We start from the raw sequence: 13,245 nt of genomic DNA, 5'->3' as shown, positions 1-13,245 counted from the left end.
AAATCAGTTGGATTCCTATACACCAATAAAGAGAATGATGAAAAGGAAATCAGGAAAACAATACCATTTATAATAGCCCCTAAAAAAATAATTCTTAGGAATAAATCTCTTTTATGTCTCAGAAGAGATTGGATTAAGACACTATCTGATCTTGTAAACCTCATCAGTATAACCTCATAGTGATAGAGTTTACAACATATAAGGAAATCACATCAGATTACACAATCATACAATACTGGCAATCATGACCTAGCCAAGTTGACATATTTTTGGGGGACACAATTCAACCCATGACACTCCACCCTCTGGCCCCCCAAAATTCATTTCCTTGCCACATGTAAAACATATTCACCTCATTGTATCATAATAAAAGTCTTAAATCAACTCGAAGTCCAAAATCCAAAAAATTCTTCTTCATCTGTGAAATCTAGAATACAAGTTAGCTGCTTCCAAAGGTACAATGGCAGAATAGGCACATCCTAGACATTTCCATTACAAATGGGAGAAACCGAAGGAGAAGAAGGGATAACAGGTACCCAGCAGTCAGCAGAACACATTACATTAGCCCTCAAGGCTTTGAAAATAATCTTCTGTTCTCTGAGACAATTTACACAATACCCCTGCCCACCAAACTCTAGGTATTGGCCACAGTCACCGGATTCTGAGTGGAGGCCCCTTGGCCCAGGGCTTCAGCTCTGCCTTCCAGGCCCACTGGGATAGTAACTCTGCTCCCTCGGCTTTAGGCGCACCATTCTCCTAGTCCGTTGGAGTGACAGTTCCACCCTTAGAAACACCGGAGGCCATGGCTCCACCCTTTGGAACCCCTGAGGTCATGGCCATACGTTTTGAGGCCGAGGCAGCTCGGCTTCTTGTGTTCCTTGTCTCTTCAGCTTCTGCTTCCTGTGGCCTCTCAGCGTTCCGGCCTCATGCCTGCATCTGCCCTACTGGGACAAGTGTTCCAAAGCTTGGTAGCTCCACTGGTAAGTGCCCGGAGGCATGCCACTCCACCAGGAAGCCTCCTGCACACAGGCACTCAGCTGCCTTGCTCCGTGGGTCAGCAAACCTGGCTCCACTGATAAGTGCCAGGAGGCACCCCACTCCACCAGGAAGCCTCCTGCACGCAGGCACTCAGCTCTCGCTCCGTGGGTCGGCTCCAGCGCTGTCTTGCTCTGGTCTCCTGGTTCCGCTGCTGTTGGTTCTCTGCCGCCGCAGGTTTTCTGCTGTTGCCGGTCCTCTGCCGCTGCTGCTCCTCTATCCATTCACAGTTTAAAAACTGCTTCCACATTTTAGATATCTGTCAGAGCAGCACCCCACTCTGGTACCAAATTCTGTCTTAGTCATCTAGTGCTGCTGCAACAGAATACCACAAGTGGATGGCTTTAACAAAGAGAAATTTATTCTCTCACAGTCCAGTAGGCTACAAGTCCAAATTCAGGGTGTCAGCTCCAGGGGAACGCTTTCTCCATTGGCTCTGGAGGAAGGTCAGTGTCCTCAGTCTTCCCTTGGTCTGGGAGCTTCTCTGTGCAGGAACCTCAGGTCCAAAGGACACGCTCTGTTCCCGACAGTGCTTTCTTGGTGGTATGAGGTTCCCCTGTATCTCTGCTCGCTTCTCTCTTATATCTCAAAAGAGATTGGATTAAGACACTGTCTAATCTTGTAAACCTCATCGGTATAACCTCATCATAGTGATAAGAGTTTACAGCACATAAAGAAATCACATATAACCTCATCATAGTGATAGAGTTTACAACACATAAGGAAATCACATCAGATTACACAATTATACAATACTGGGAATCATGACCGAGCCAAGTTGACAGATATTTTTGGGGGATCCAGTTCCGTCCATGACAGCAAGTTTGATTATAATATGTCTTGGTGACTTTCTTTTGGGATCTACCTTATGCGGGGTTTGCTGAGCATCTTGGATAGATACCTTGTCATCTTGCATGATGTCAGGGAAGTTTTCTGCCAACAAATCAACAATTCTGTCTGTATTTTCTGTTATCCCCCCTGTTCTGGTACTCCAATCACTCATAGGTTATTCCTCTTGATAGAGTCCCACATAATTCTTCGGGTTTCTTCATTTTTTTTAATCCTTTTATCTGATTTTTCCTCAAATAAGTTGGTGTCAAGTGCTTTTCTTTAATCTCACTCATTCTGACTTTCTTTGCTTCAATTCTGCTCCTGTGACTTTCTACTGAGTTGTCTAATTCTGAAATTTTATTGTTAATCTTCTGGATTTCTAATTGCTGTCTCTCTGTGGATTCTTGCAGCCTGTTAAATTTGTCAGTATGCCCTTCTCTAATCTCTTTAATTTCCTCTATTGCGTGTTCTGTGTTTTGCTTAATTTCCTTCATAATTTTTTGCAGAGTTCTATATATTAATCTTTTGTATTCTGCCTCTGGTAATTCCAAGAAATTTTCCTCCTCTGGAAAATTTCTAGATTCTTTATTTTGGGAGCTTGTTGAAGCCATCATGGACTCCCTCTTTATGTGATTTGATATTGACCGTTGTCTCCGTGCCACCATAAGTTATTATATTTATTTATTTTATGTTTGCTTACTTTATCCTAGCTTCTTGTTTTGTTTTGATATGCCCAAATAGGCTGCTTGTATGAGCTAGTTTGATTATTGGCATCTTTGAAGCTCTAATGTCCTGTCACCAGGTGGTTAGATCTGTTACTAGGTATGTGAGCTCAGGAGTCCGCCCACTCCTCCTGTATGGATTCCACTCAGCTGCCCAGGTAGATAGCCACCAAGTGTGTGATGTAGGCTCTCACTTAACAGTCCTAGACAGGCATGGGTGATTAGTGTAGGCACAGGCATCTGGCTGCAGCAGAGGGACACACTCTGAGCAAGGCAGGGGGCTGACAGGCGCCCCCGAGTGTCCAGGAGGAAGGTGTGTCCCTGTTGCCTAGAGCACGTAGGTGGGTAGGTTTTGCAGCCAGATGGTAAGCACCTAATGCTGTTGGCTGTAAGGACTGGGGGGTACCTCTTATTCATGTGCCCCTATCGCAGGTGTCTAGGTGGTGTGGGTGGAGCCACCAGTCCTCAGGCCCCTGATGTGGGTAGGTGAAGACCCTGCTCAATGGGCAGAGCCGTGTCAAATGTCAAGAACCTGCCCCTTCACAGCTGAAACAGTTGAAGCTAGAGTTCTAGTATATACCCTCTTGTACTGCGGTAATGAGGGCCTACGCTGTTGAGAAGGGCCCACACAAGTCTATGCAGGGGGAAAGGCACTCAAAGTCCGCGGATCCCTTATGCCTGTGCCTAGGCAAAGGTGATGTGCCTACCCTGGGTTCTTGGCTTAGGGGAGCTGGCAGTTTATGTTTTCCCTTGTTTGTTAATTTGTTCACTCACCAAGGCAGGGAGAATGGCTCTGGGCGTGTGATGGATCCTACTTCTGGGCCAGGGGACTTGGCAGTTGCTGAAGCCGGTCCGGGACCTAGTGCAGAGCAGGGAGCAGGGAAGTAAATGGGAAAGAGGTTTTTCCCTAAGGGGGGTGTTTTTGATCCATGCAGTAAGCTGTGCAGAATTACTTATCTTTCGCCGATCTAGGGCTCCTTCTCACTGGTGCTGGGTGGCTGTGTAGACTCTCTGGCGCTGGGTCTCTCCCTATGCGGAATACGCCTCCCGAGCACCGCTGCTTGCCTGCCTCACTGCTTGCCCACGAGCTGCTCAGGTCTGAAGGGCTCAGGCTCTCGCTGGGTCACATCTGGCAACTCCTCGCTGCTCCCGAACCATCTCTCCTTCCGCCTGCCACTCAGTCGGGTTCCTCAACTCTGCCTTTGGTGTTCAGAGCTCCCAGATTGCTATATATAATCGAATCACTTGGTTTTTTCGGGTCTTTAGTGTAAGAGGGTCTACTGGAAGCGTCTGACTACTCCACCATCTTGTCCCCGCTTCCGGTCTTCCTTTTCTTCGCTTGCCCTCTGCTTCACCAAACATGATGTCCTTCTCCATGGACCGGTCCCTTCTGATAACATGTCCAAAGTATGTGGGATCAAGTCTCGCCATCCTCACCTCTAAGGAGCATTCCGGCTGTACTTCTTCCGAGACAGATTTGTTCGTTCTTCTGGTAGTAGTAAAGGTTAATCATCGTTAATTGTTATTGCTAGTGGCCCCGTCACACTTTCCCATTTGTTCCTCACCACAGCCCTGTGGAGTTTGGGGGTATTATCCCCATTTTACAGATGAGATGGCAGCTCAGAGGTCAGGGGTCCTAACGCTAAGGCAGAGGTGGAGCCCAAGAGGCCAGGCTCTTCATGGGGTTTGCCACTGGCTGCTGTGTCCATCTGCTTACAGCTCCGCACCATGTGGCTCTGAGCCCACAGGACTGCTGGGCTCAGGCGGGCCCATGCCCACCCAGCCATCTTGGAGGGAGCTGCACAGCCTTAGGTCTCAGGCTCAGGGTCACCCTGCAGGGGGGCACCAGAGGACATGACCAGGGCTTGTTTTCCTAAAGGCTTCCCCTCCCCTGAGCTGCCTGGATCAGGCCCTATAAATAGTCTCTGACCTCAGCCCTCCAGCTATGCTCCTGCACGAGTTTTCCTGACCCCTGGGCAGCCTCAAGGTCACCTGGCCTGGCCCTGCTCACCAGGGCCCTTGACTTCCCCATCTGAGCCACTAGTGGGTCTGTACTTCCCATGGTTCCCTAGCTTTGACCATGTCGTCACGTCTGCACTCGGGGCCTTGCTCACTGGCTGTCACTTCCAAGCTCTGCGGCCCAAGAATGAAGACAGGGTCTGTTTTGGAAGCTGCTCCTCCTCCAGGAAGCCTTCCCTATTGCCTGCGGGCTGGAGACTTGTTGCCCTTTCGCAGAGCTGTGCTGGGGGTCAAGGTGGCTCCTCAGGTCCTCTCGGTGTCGGACAGCCCGGCTGGCAGCTGGGTCTGGGTGTGTGCATGTGTATGTATGTGTATACTTACATGTCCTCTTGTCTGCACGTAGCTGAGCTCTGCATTTGCCTGTATGTGTGTTTGTTGCAATCTGGAGACTGTGTGTGTGTGATGGCACGTCTAAACGTGTATCCATTTCTGTTTGGCCAGCTGAGTGTGTTCATGTATGAGTGTGTTTGCGTTTGTGCTCCTTTCTGCCACAGAAATGTGTTTCTGTGTACAGGAGTATTCACACATGCTGGATTGAGTATATACACATTGGCACATGCACTGTGTGTGTGTTTTAATGGACATACTTGTGTCAGGGCACGTTGGGGGCCTTTGTCCATGTATTCCTGTGCCTGTGGATATGGCAGAGCTGGGAGTGTCCCAGGCCAGCCCAGTGGACCTTCCTAGGGGGTAGGGGAGAAGTAAGGGCATTCACCCTGGGTTGGCCCTGGCTGGCCCAGCCTGTCCCAGAACCCGCCCCATCCTCAGGCGGGCTGCCGCGTCCCCACCCACCCTGTCACTGAAGCTGTCCCAGCCAGCAGGCAGGCCTGCTACCTCTGCTGGCTAAATTTGGGAGCCTGTGTTCGGCAGGCATCTCGGGTTCTCAGTCACATGGGGGGCTGTATTTAACTCGGGCTCCCAGCTCGGCCACCAGACCTCAGAGGACAGAGCAGGTTCACACGCAGCCCTGTCCGCTCTGCCTGCTCAGCCCCCACCATGTTTCTTGTTCTTGTAGCCGCTGAGGAGCTGAAGGAGTTCTTTGCGAAGGCCCGGGCTGGCTCTGTCCGGCTCATCAAAGTTGTCATCAAGGACGGTGAGTGCCCCCCTCTGGGCTAGGGCACAGGCTGGGGGCTGGACTCAGATGCTTCTTGGGGGAAGGGGCTTTGGCTTCTTGCCCCCTCAGGACCTCAGTTTCTTCATCTGGGAATGGGGCGGGGGTGAGGTCACTCGTAAAGGAGAACCTCATAGGAGCGCATGGAGGTGGGCATGATCATTACCCCTGTGATACAGGGCAGGAAGCTGGAGCTGGGGGTAGCAAGGGGAGCCCTGTCCTGGGGTCCTACCCAGCCTTCCCAGACATAGGTGGCGAGATAGGCCTGGTCAGGACGCTAGGCTGGGCTGAGCGGGGGCAGGGAATCAGTGAGGGCAAGCAGCAAGCACAGCCAGGCTGGCCTGCCCTGTGTGGCTTCCCATCTCCCTGTTTGTGCCGGCAGGCCCGGCCTGGCTCAGCTGCCAGCCTGGGGGGAACCAAGGAGGCACCAGGGGTCCTGCCCTTGGGGAGCACCCCGCCAACAAGGAGAAGGGACTTGCACCCAGCTCACTCCAAGAGCAGGACAGAGGCGTTCTAGGCTTCGCTGAGCCTTGGCCCAGACCCTGGGGGCCGCACAGGAGGAGGTGTAGGGACGGTGGGCTTGAGCTGAGGCCTGAAGTGGGGAGGGTTTGAGGAGGCAGAGAGTTAGACTGAGGTGGAGGTTTGTGGGGAGAGGACTCCTCCCCTTCTGTCCGTGCTGAGGGGCTGGTAGGTGAGGAATACAGACTCTGAGACTGGGAGTGGGCTGGTTCCCTCATGGGGCCTTCCAGCCCTGCTGTGGTGGGTAGGCCCTTTGGGGGACTCCCCGAGTGGGCTTGGTGCCCAGCTGACTTTTCATACATTGAGTTGGCTCAAAGCAGGCTCCGCCCAGACCTGGGATTCACCCCAGGCTTTAGAGCCAAAGCTGTGCTGGGCTTTGTCCAGGGTCCCCAAGTTCAGATCCCACAGAGGCTGGGCAGGGCTGATTGTGGTAGGTCATGAGCGGTGGAGGCCTCTGGGGTGGTGAGCCACAACCCCCGACCTTAACCAGGCCAGTTCACTCTATTGTTCCCAGTCCTCACCCCTTCCTGTCGCCACTCCTCCCCGCGCCCCCCCCCCCCCCCCCCCCCCCCCCCCCCGCCCCAGACATCGCTACAGATTTTGAGCAGGCGGTATCTCTAGGTGGGCTCTTACCTCAGTTCTGTGTTATGGTTGTTGGGTCACCTGGGAGTGGTAGAAAAGAGGGTCCAGGCCCACCAGCGGGCGGCCATTGTCCACCTCCAGCTGCTGGGGTCATAGGAGTGTGACCTAGTGTGGCCAGAGCTCCTGTTTTTTCTAGAGAAGCCACGAATTCCACTTCTTAAATAAAATTTCCCAGCTTGAAAACAGTTGAGGACAGATTAAACAATGTTACCAAGTCAGGCTGTAACTACTGGTTTTCAGGCCTGATCTGATCTGAGTTCTGGGGAGGGCAGGCAAGGAGGCTGAGGCTGGCAGAGGTGGCTGGGCCAGTGGACCTGGTGTGTTGAGGGTCCTGGGGCTGGTGATTCAGGTGCCGGGCCCCTGTGGCCAGGCTGTGATGGGCCCCTTGCCCAGTTTGCCTTCCAGTCTGGGCCTCTGCACACGGGGCTAGTGTTTGGTGCCCTGCAGGCACAGCTGATAAGGCCCAGTGTGTGTCCAGCTCAACCAGGCCCTGGTGCCTACACCCGACTCAGCCGCTCTCACCAGCCAGGAAAGTGGCAGGCCTGTTGGCCCCGGGCATTGGGAGGTTGGCTTCTTTTGCCTTGTCACTGTTTGAGGAGGGGACTACAGCTGGCAGAGTGGCAGCGGGATTCCTGTCTGCTGGGAGCCCCAACCCCTGCTTTTTCAGATGCTCCTGCGAGCCCTGTGGCCTGAGGCTGCGACACCACCTCCCTCAGCACATTTTTTCTGAGCGCGGTGGGCTGGGGGCCTGCTGGGCTCCCAGGCTGAGGGAGGAGGGAAGTGGGAGGCAGCACAGGGGGACTGGGTGCTAAGCAGCTGTACTGGTGGGGCGGCGTCTGAGGGAGCAGCCGGGTGTGTGGGTGTCCGTGAGGGGGCCACAGTGGCTGTGGGCCACAGCCGTGTCTTCGTGGGGTTGCCTGTGTTGGACTGTGGGTGTATTCTCATGACCACATCTGTGCACACACATGTGTGTGTATGCTGGGGGTGTGTAGAGGGAGCAGCCTCTAACTGGCAGCTTTGTGCCCTCATTCATTCATTCTTTCACTCACTGATTCTGCCTCAGGGACATGCGGGGCTCTGGGGGAAGGCGGGGTAGAGTGGCCAGCAGGTCAGGAGGCCACAGCCAGAGGTGGAGGCGAGAGATGGCCCCTCCTTGGCTCACCCGGCCTCTGCCCCTAGAGCAGCTCGTGCTAGGCGCCTCGCGGGAGCTGGCTGGTGGCTGGGACCAGGACTACGACAGGGCTGTGCTGCCGCTGTTGGATGCCCAGCAGCCCTGCTACCTGCTCTACCGCCTCGACTCGCAGAATGCCCAGGGCTTCGAGTGGGTCTTCCTCGCCTGGTCGCCTGACAATTCCCCAGTGAGTCTGAAGGACCCCTGCCTAGCCCCAAGCTCAGGGCTCGGGGGGGATGGGTCCAAGGTGGGAGACAAGACTCTGCCCTGGGAGGCTTAAGGGGGAACAGAGGACTGCCCCCTAAAAATCTGAGACCCTGCCCTGGGGAGTCTGAGAGGGGAAACTGTCAGGTTCTGCCCCAGAGGGTCAGAGGGAGAAGGCCCTGTGCTTGGAGCTTGGGGCCTCCTAGAGCCCTCCCAGCCACATCAGCCTGGCTTGGGAGGCGGAAGTGATGGCCTGAGCAGGTGCTCCCCCTACTGGCCAGAGCGGTCTCTACTGCATCCTCGCTTCCACAGTGCGCCCTCTGCTGGGTGTGTGGCCACAATGAGCCAGCCAGGTCCCCACCCAGAGGCTCTTGCCTGCTCCTGGCAGAGGAAGCCGTGCCCCGAGGGGTCTCACAGCTTGCCCCCTCCTTCAGGTGCGGCTGAAGATGCTGTACGCGGCCACACGGGCCACAGTGAAGAAGGAGTTTGGGGGTGGCCACATCAAGGATGAGCTGTTCGGGACTGTTAAGGTAGCCCTCGTCCTCTTCTCCCCTCCACCAGGAACCTGGGTGGGGACCAACCCCACCAGGTGTTAATCACAGCCCACAGAGTGTGGGGTGTTGTGCAGGGCACAGAGCAAGTCAGTGCCAGGCTTGGGGGTGGGGTGGGGGAGTCCAGGGGCCACAAGCTGGGCTTCCCCCAGAGGTGCCCATTTGTGCCTCTCCATCCCCCGGGCAGGATGACCTCTCCTTTGCTGGGTACCAGAAGCACCTGTCATCCTGTGCAGCGCCTGCCCCACTGACCTCGGCCGAAAGAGAGCTCCAGCAGATCCGTATCAACGAGGTGGGTTGGGGGTGCCAGGCAGGGTGGCAGGAGTCCCAGATGGAGTCTACATGAGGCCCCGCTGGCTGAACCTGTGCTCCTCCGGTGGGCCACATCCCAGTTCTGGCAGGTGGGGGCCTGGCTCACCATCTGCTTCCTCCCCAGGTAAAGACAGAGATCAGTGTGGAAAGCAAGCACCAGACGCTGCAGGGCCTGGCCTTCCCCCTGCAGCCCGAGGCCCAGCGGGCGCTACAGCAGCTCAAGCAGAAGATGATCAACTACATTCAGCTGGTGGGCGCCCAGCCCCTGCCCCGGCACACACGCAGGCACCATGTGCCCAGCCCTGCTCCCAAGCACCCCAGTGTGCACATGTGCAGACAGCTCCCAGCCTGTCCACTGCAGCTCAGCCGTGTACTCAGAAACACACTGTCCATTCCACCGGGTCCCTGCCTGTCCCTGTTTTGGGTCCCCCTCCATGTATGGGTAGAATGCACTCTGTCCCTTGCTCACACCCAGCCCCACCTGTGAGCACACTGCCCCCTTTCTGCCTGTCCACCCCGCATGCACACTCCCCCTAGGTTCACACTGACCCCTCAGCCCCGAGCCCCTCTCTTCCCCCAGACTACCTCTGCAGCCCTCTTGGCCACCCCTTCCCCCAGGCAGGGCCCCTTTGCCCCACTGGTCCAGGTATGGCCTCTTAATTGGGCAGCCCCCTTTCAAGCAGAATGTCCCCTCCCTGCCAAGGTGAGGCCCTCTGCACTGCCCTGCTCACCCCTTGGTAGGAAATCCTCCTCTAGCGGAGCCTTCAAAGGGGCAGAGTTGGGGCTGGGCCCCAGAGTGTTCTCTTCAGAGGGACCCCCACAGAGGGGCCGCTGCTGGGAGGAGAGTCCTGGAAGATGGACACTCGCAGGTCCACCCTGGCTGCTGCCTGCAGGCCAAGCCTACCTCAGCAGCTCCTGTTTGGTGGGGTAGGCCTGGGCCACCCCCCACTGGTGCCCTGACATCTCCTCCTGGCCCTCGGCAGAAGCTGGACCTGGAGCGGGAGACGATCGAGCTGGTGCACACAGAGCCCACGGATGTGGCCCAGCTGCCCTCGAGGGTGCCCCGAGACGCGGCCCGCTACCACTTCTTCCTCTACAAACACACCCACGAGGGCGACCCCCTCGAGTCTGTGGGTGAGTGGCTGCGGCAGGGCCCCAATCCTGACGGGGCAGGAGCAGCGCTGGCCTACAGCTGGGGAGGCTGCTGCTGCAGGGCATTGCCTGCCCAGCCTCACCTCTCCTCTCCCGTAGTGTTCATCTACTCCATGCCGGGCTACAAGTGCAGCATCAAGGAGCGCATGCTCTATTCGAGCTGCAAGAGCCGCCTTTTGGACTCCGTGGAGCAGGACTTCCAGCTGGAGATCTCCAAGAAGGTGGGCCCTTCCCCCAGGGCCCACCTCTCAGGGCTCCTCACCCCACCCTCCATGTGGGACACTGGATGTCCTGTGGTGATGGCAGAGCAGGGATCATGGTTGCCCTGTTGGATGGATGGGGAAACCGAGCCCCGAGGGGTGGCGTGCATTGCCCCAGGTAGCCCACCTGATCAGTGGAAGGGACAAGCCCCAGCCAGCCATGCCCTCCCCTTCCCCTGGGTCTGGAGGGCAGGTAGGGGGCGCCCCAGGCACGCAGGGCAGCAGGCCCCAGGCTCTGTGTTCCTGGGGTGGCTCTCCAGGTGGGGATCTGGGAGGAGACCCCTGGGCAAGGGTGTGAGATACTGAGGGGGTGACCGTGGCTCTACCCCATGCAGATTGAGATTGGCGATGGAGCAGAGCTGACAGCCGAGTTCCTCTACGACGAGGTGCACCCCAAGCAACATGCCTTCAAGCAGGCCTTTGCCAAGCCCAAGGGTCCAGGGGGCAAGCGAGGCCACAAGCGCCTCATCCGCGGCCGCAGCGAGAACGGCGATGATAGCTAGGGGCCTGGACCTGAACCAGGCTGGCGTGTGGACTGGGGGGCCACCCACCCTGCTGCTCTCTGCCATCTCCCTCCTTCAGCCTGGGTTCCCGGGGAGGGTTGCTTTCCTTGGGGCAGGGGTGCTGGTAGCTGAACACCCCCTGCAGCTTCCGAGGGCCACCGGGCTGGTGCTTTGTGACCCTCCCCCATTGTTGTCCCTGCCTCTCATCCATGTGCCCAGGAGTCTGTGGATCCTGCCTGGCCGCTCAAGAGGCCTGGGTGGGGGCCTAGCATGACCCTGGCCCCCAGGGGACTGAGACTAAGGTTCCAGGAGCGTTTGGCCACAAGGGGTGGGTCCACTGGGGCTGGAGCAGGGGGGTCACTGCAGGACGGGATGGGTGAATGCTGTATTTTCTAAAGAATAAAATATTTTTAAATCAACACTTGAGCTTGCCCCTGAAGAACCACCTCTAGGCGCTGGGCAGGGGGAGGTCTCGTGCATGTACCTGCCCGTCTCAACACTAGGGGACTGTCAGCCTGGTAGGTGGAGGTCCAGCCCTTCCGGCTGTGGGTGTAGGGAGGTGTCTTAGTCATCTAGTGTTGCTTTAACAGAAATACCACAGGTGGATGGCTTTAACAAAGAGAAATTTATTTCCTCACAGTAAAGTAGGCCAGAAGTCCAGATTCAGAGCGTCAGCTCCAGGGGAGGCTTTCTCTCTGTGGGCTCTCTCATCAGTCTTTCCCCGGACTAGGAGCTTCTCTGCGCAGTAACCTCAGGTCCAAAGGATGCGCTCTGCTCTCGGCACTGCTTTCTTGGTGGTATGAGGTCCCCAACTCTCTGCTTCCTTCCCTTTCCTTTTATCTCATGTAAGATAAAAGGCAGGCCACACCCCAGGCAAACTCCCTTTACATTGGATCAGGGATGTGGCCTGAGCAAGGGTGTTATTTCCCAGTCTAATCCTCTTTAACCACAGGCAGAGATTATGATTTATAACACATAGGAAAATCACATAATGGAGGACAACCACACAATACTGGGAATCACGGCCTAACCAAGTTGACACATATTCTGGGGGGACACAATTCAATCCATGACGGGGAGTCTGTGTCCATGTCTAAGCAAGGGTGCAGCCTTGTGTGAGTCCCTGTTGACAGGAGCCTGGCCTGGGACGCAGGCACGCCTGGGAGGCAGGCACACCTCCGCTGGGATGGGAAGGATCTGAGTGTATTAGTTTACCGTGGCTGCTGTAGCAAATTACCACAAAGTTCGTGGCTCAAAACAAAAGTTTATTCTCGTACAGTTCTGGAGGCCAGAAGTCTGAAATGAATCTTAGGGGCTAAAATCAAGGTGTTGGCAGGGCTGGTTTCTTCTGTAGGCCAGAACTGGAGAGAATCCGTTTCCATGCCTTTTCTAGCTTCTAGAGACTGCCTGCATTCCTTGGCCTGTGGACCCTGCCTGTCTCCAAGGCCAGGACACAGCATCTCTGACTCGACTTCCCTCTGCTGCTGTCGTCACATGGCCTTCTTCTGCAGTCAAATCTCCCTCTTAAAGGACACTTGGGATGACATTTAAGGACCACCCGGTTAATCCAGGATAATCTCCCGTCTCAAGATCCTTAATTGTATCTGCGAAGTCCCTTTTACCATGTAAAGTAGCATCTTCCCAGATTCTGCAGATGAGGCCATGGCTAGCTCGGGAGTATCATTCAGCTGACCACTCTGGGGAAGGGCTTGGTTTAGGTTTCTCAGTTCGATGGGGATGAGGCTGTGCTGGGTGTTTCACTGGACACGCTTGTGTCCGCACACACGTATGCAGGCTTCCCTGCCTGTCAGCTCGTCGGCCCTCTCTTGGGTACCTGTTTTCCTGTCCCCAAGGGAGGCTGCCGGGGAGCAGGGGAAGGAGGCTGCTGTGTCCCTGTTCTAGACCACAGACTCTGAGGAAGTCTCCCTCAGGCCTGGGGTTCAGCAGGAGCTGATAAGTGGATGGAAGGCTCCTCCCATCCCAGAGTAGGAAAAGATGGGGACGTGAAGGATTCAGCTGTTGGATGGGCACTCCCCTTTTGCCTGGGAGGGTGGCCTGGGCAGGGGCTCAGGGCACTGTCCCATCCCTGGGGCCTCTTTCAGCCCCTGCCAAAGTCCCTAGGATTGTAGGGAAGAGAGCTGGGACCCCAGCCAGGACATGGAGAAGGTCTGTCCTTTCCCATTTCAAACACTGGTTCCCAGCCATTGCCCCCA

The 13,245-nt window shown here is 55.9% G+C and overlaps 1 protein-coding gene across 2 annotated transcripts in view; it reads left to right on the top strand.

Moving 5' to 3' along the window:
* LOC101351541 (twinfilin-2) overlaps positions 1–13,245 on the top strand; it is a 28,880-nt gene that overhangs the window by 9,716 nt on the left and 5,919 nt on the right. The window contains exons 2-9 of one of the 2 annotated variants that reach the window (XM_004368597.1): positions 5,623–5,700; positions 8,059–8,237; positions 8,689–8,784; positions 8,993–9,097; positions 9,242–9,367; positions 10,101–10,251; positions 10,369–10,490; positions 10,865–11,451. In XM_004368597.1, the coding sequence (XP_004368654.1) occupies positions 5,623–5,700; positions 8,059–8,237; positions 8,689–8,784; positions 8,993–9,097; positions 9,242–9,367; positions 10,101–10,251; positions 10,369–10,490; positions 10,865–11,032 (1,025 nt within the window). In that variant the 3' untranslated portion in view covers positions 11,033–11,451. Of the gene's footprint in view, positions 1–5,622; positions 5,701–8,058; positions 8,238–8,688; positions 8,785–8,992; positions 9,098–9,241; positions 9,368–10,100; positions 10,252–10,368; positions 10,491–10,864; positions 11,452–13,245 lie in introns of those variants that run through there. The other variant, XM_004368596.3, reaches the window with a different exon arrangement.

Source organism: Trichechus manatus, unplaced genomic scaffold (assembly GCF_000243295.1).
Source record: "Trichechus manatus latirostris isolate Lorelei unplaced genomic scaffold, TriManLat1.0 scaffold00001, whole genome shotgun sequence".
In the NCBI taxonomy this organism is placed as follows: Eukaryota; Metazoa; Chordata; class Mammalia; order Sirenia; family Trichechidae; genus Trichechus; species Trichechus manatus.
Note: the sequence above shows the minus strand (reverse complement) of the source record. Positions and strands in the feature narration are given on the sequence as shown.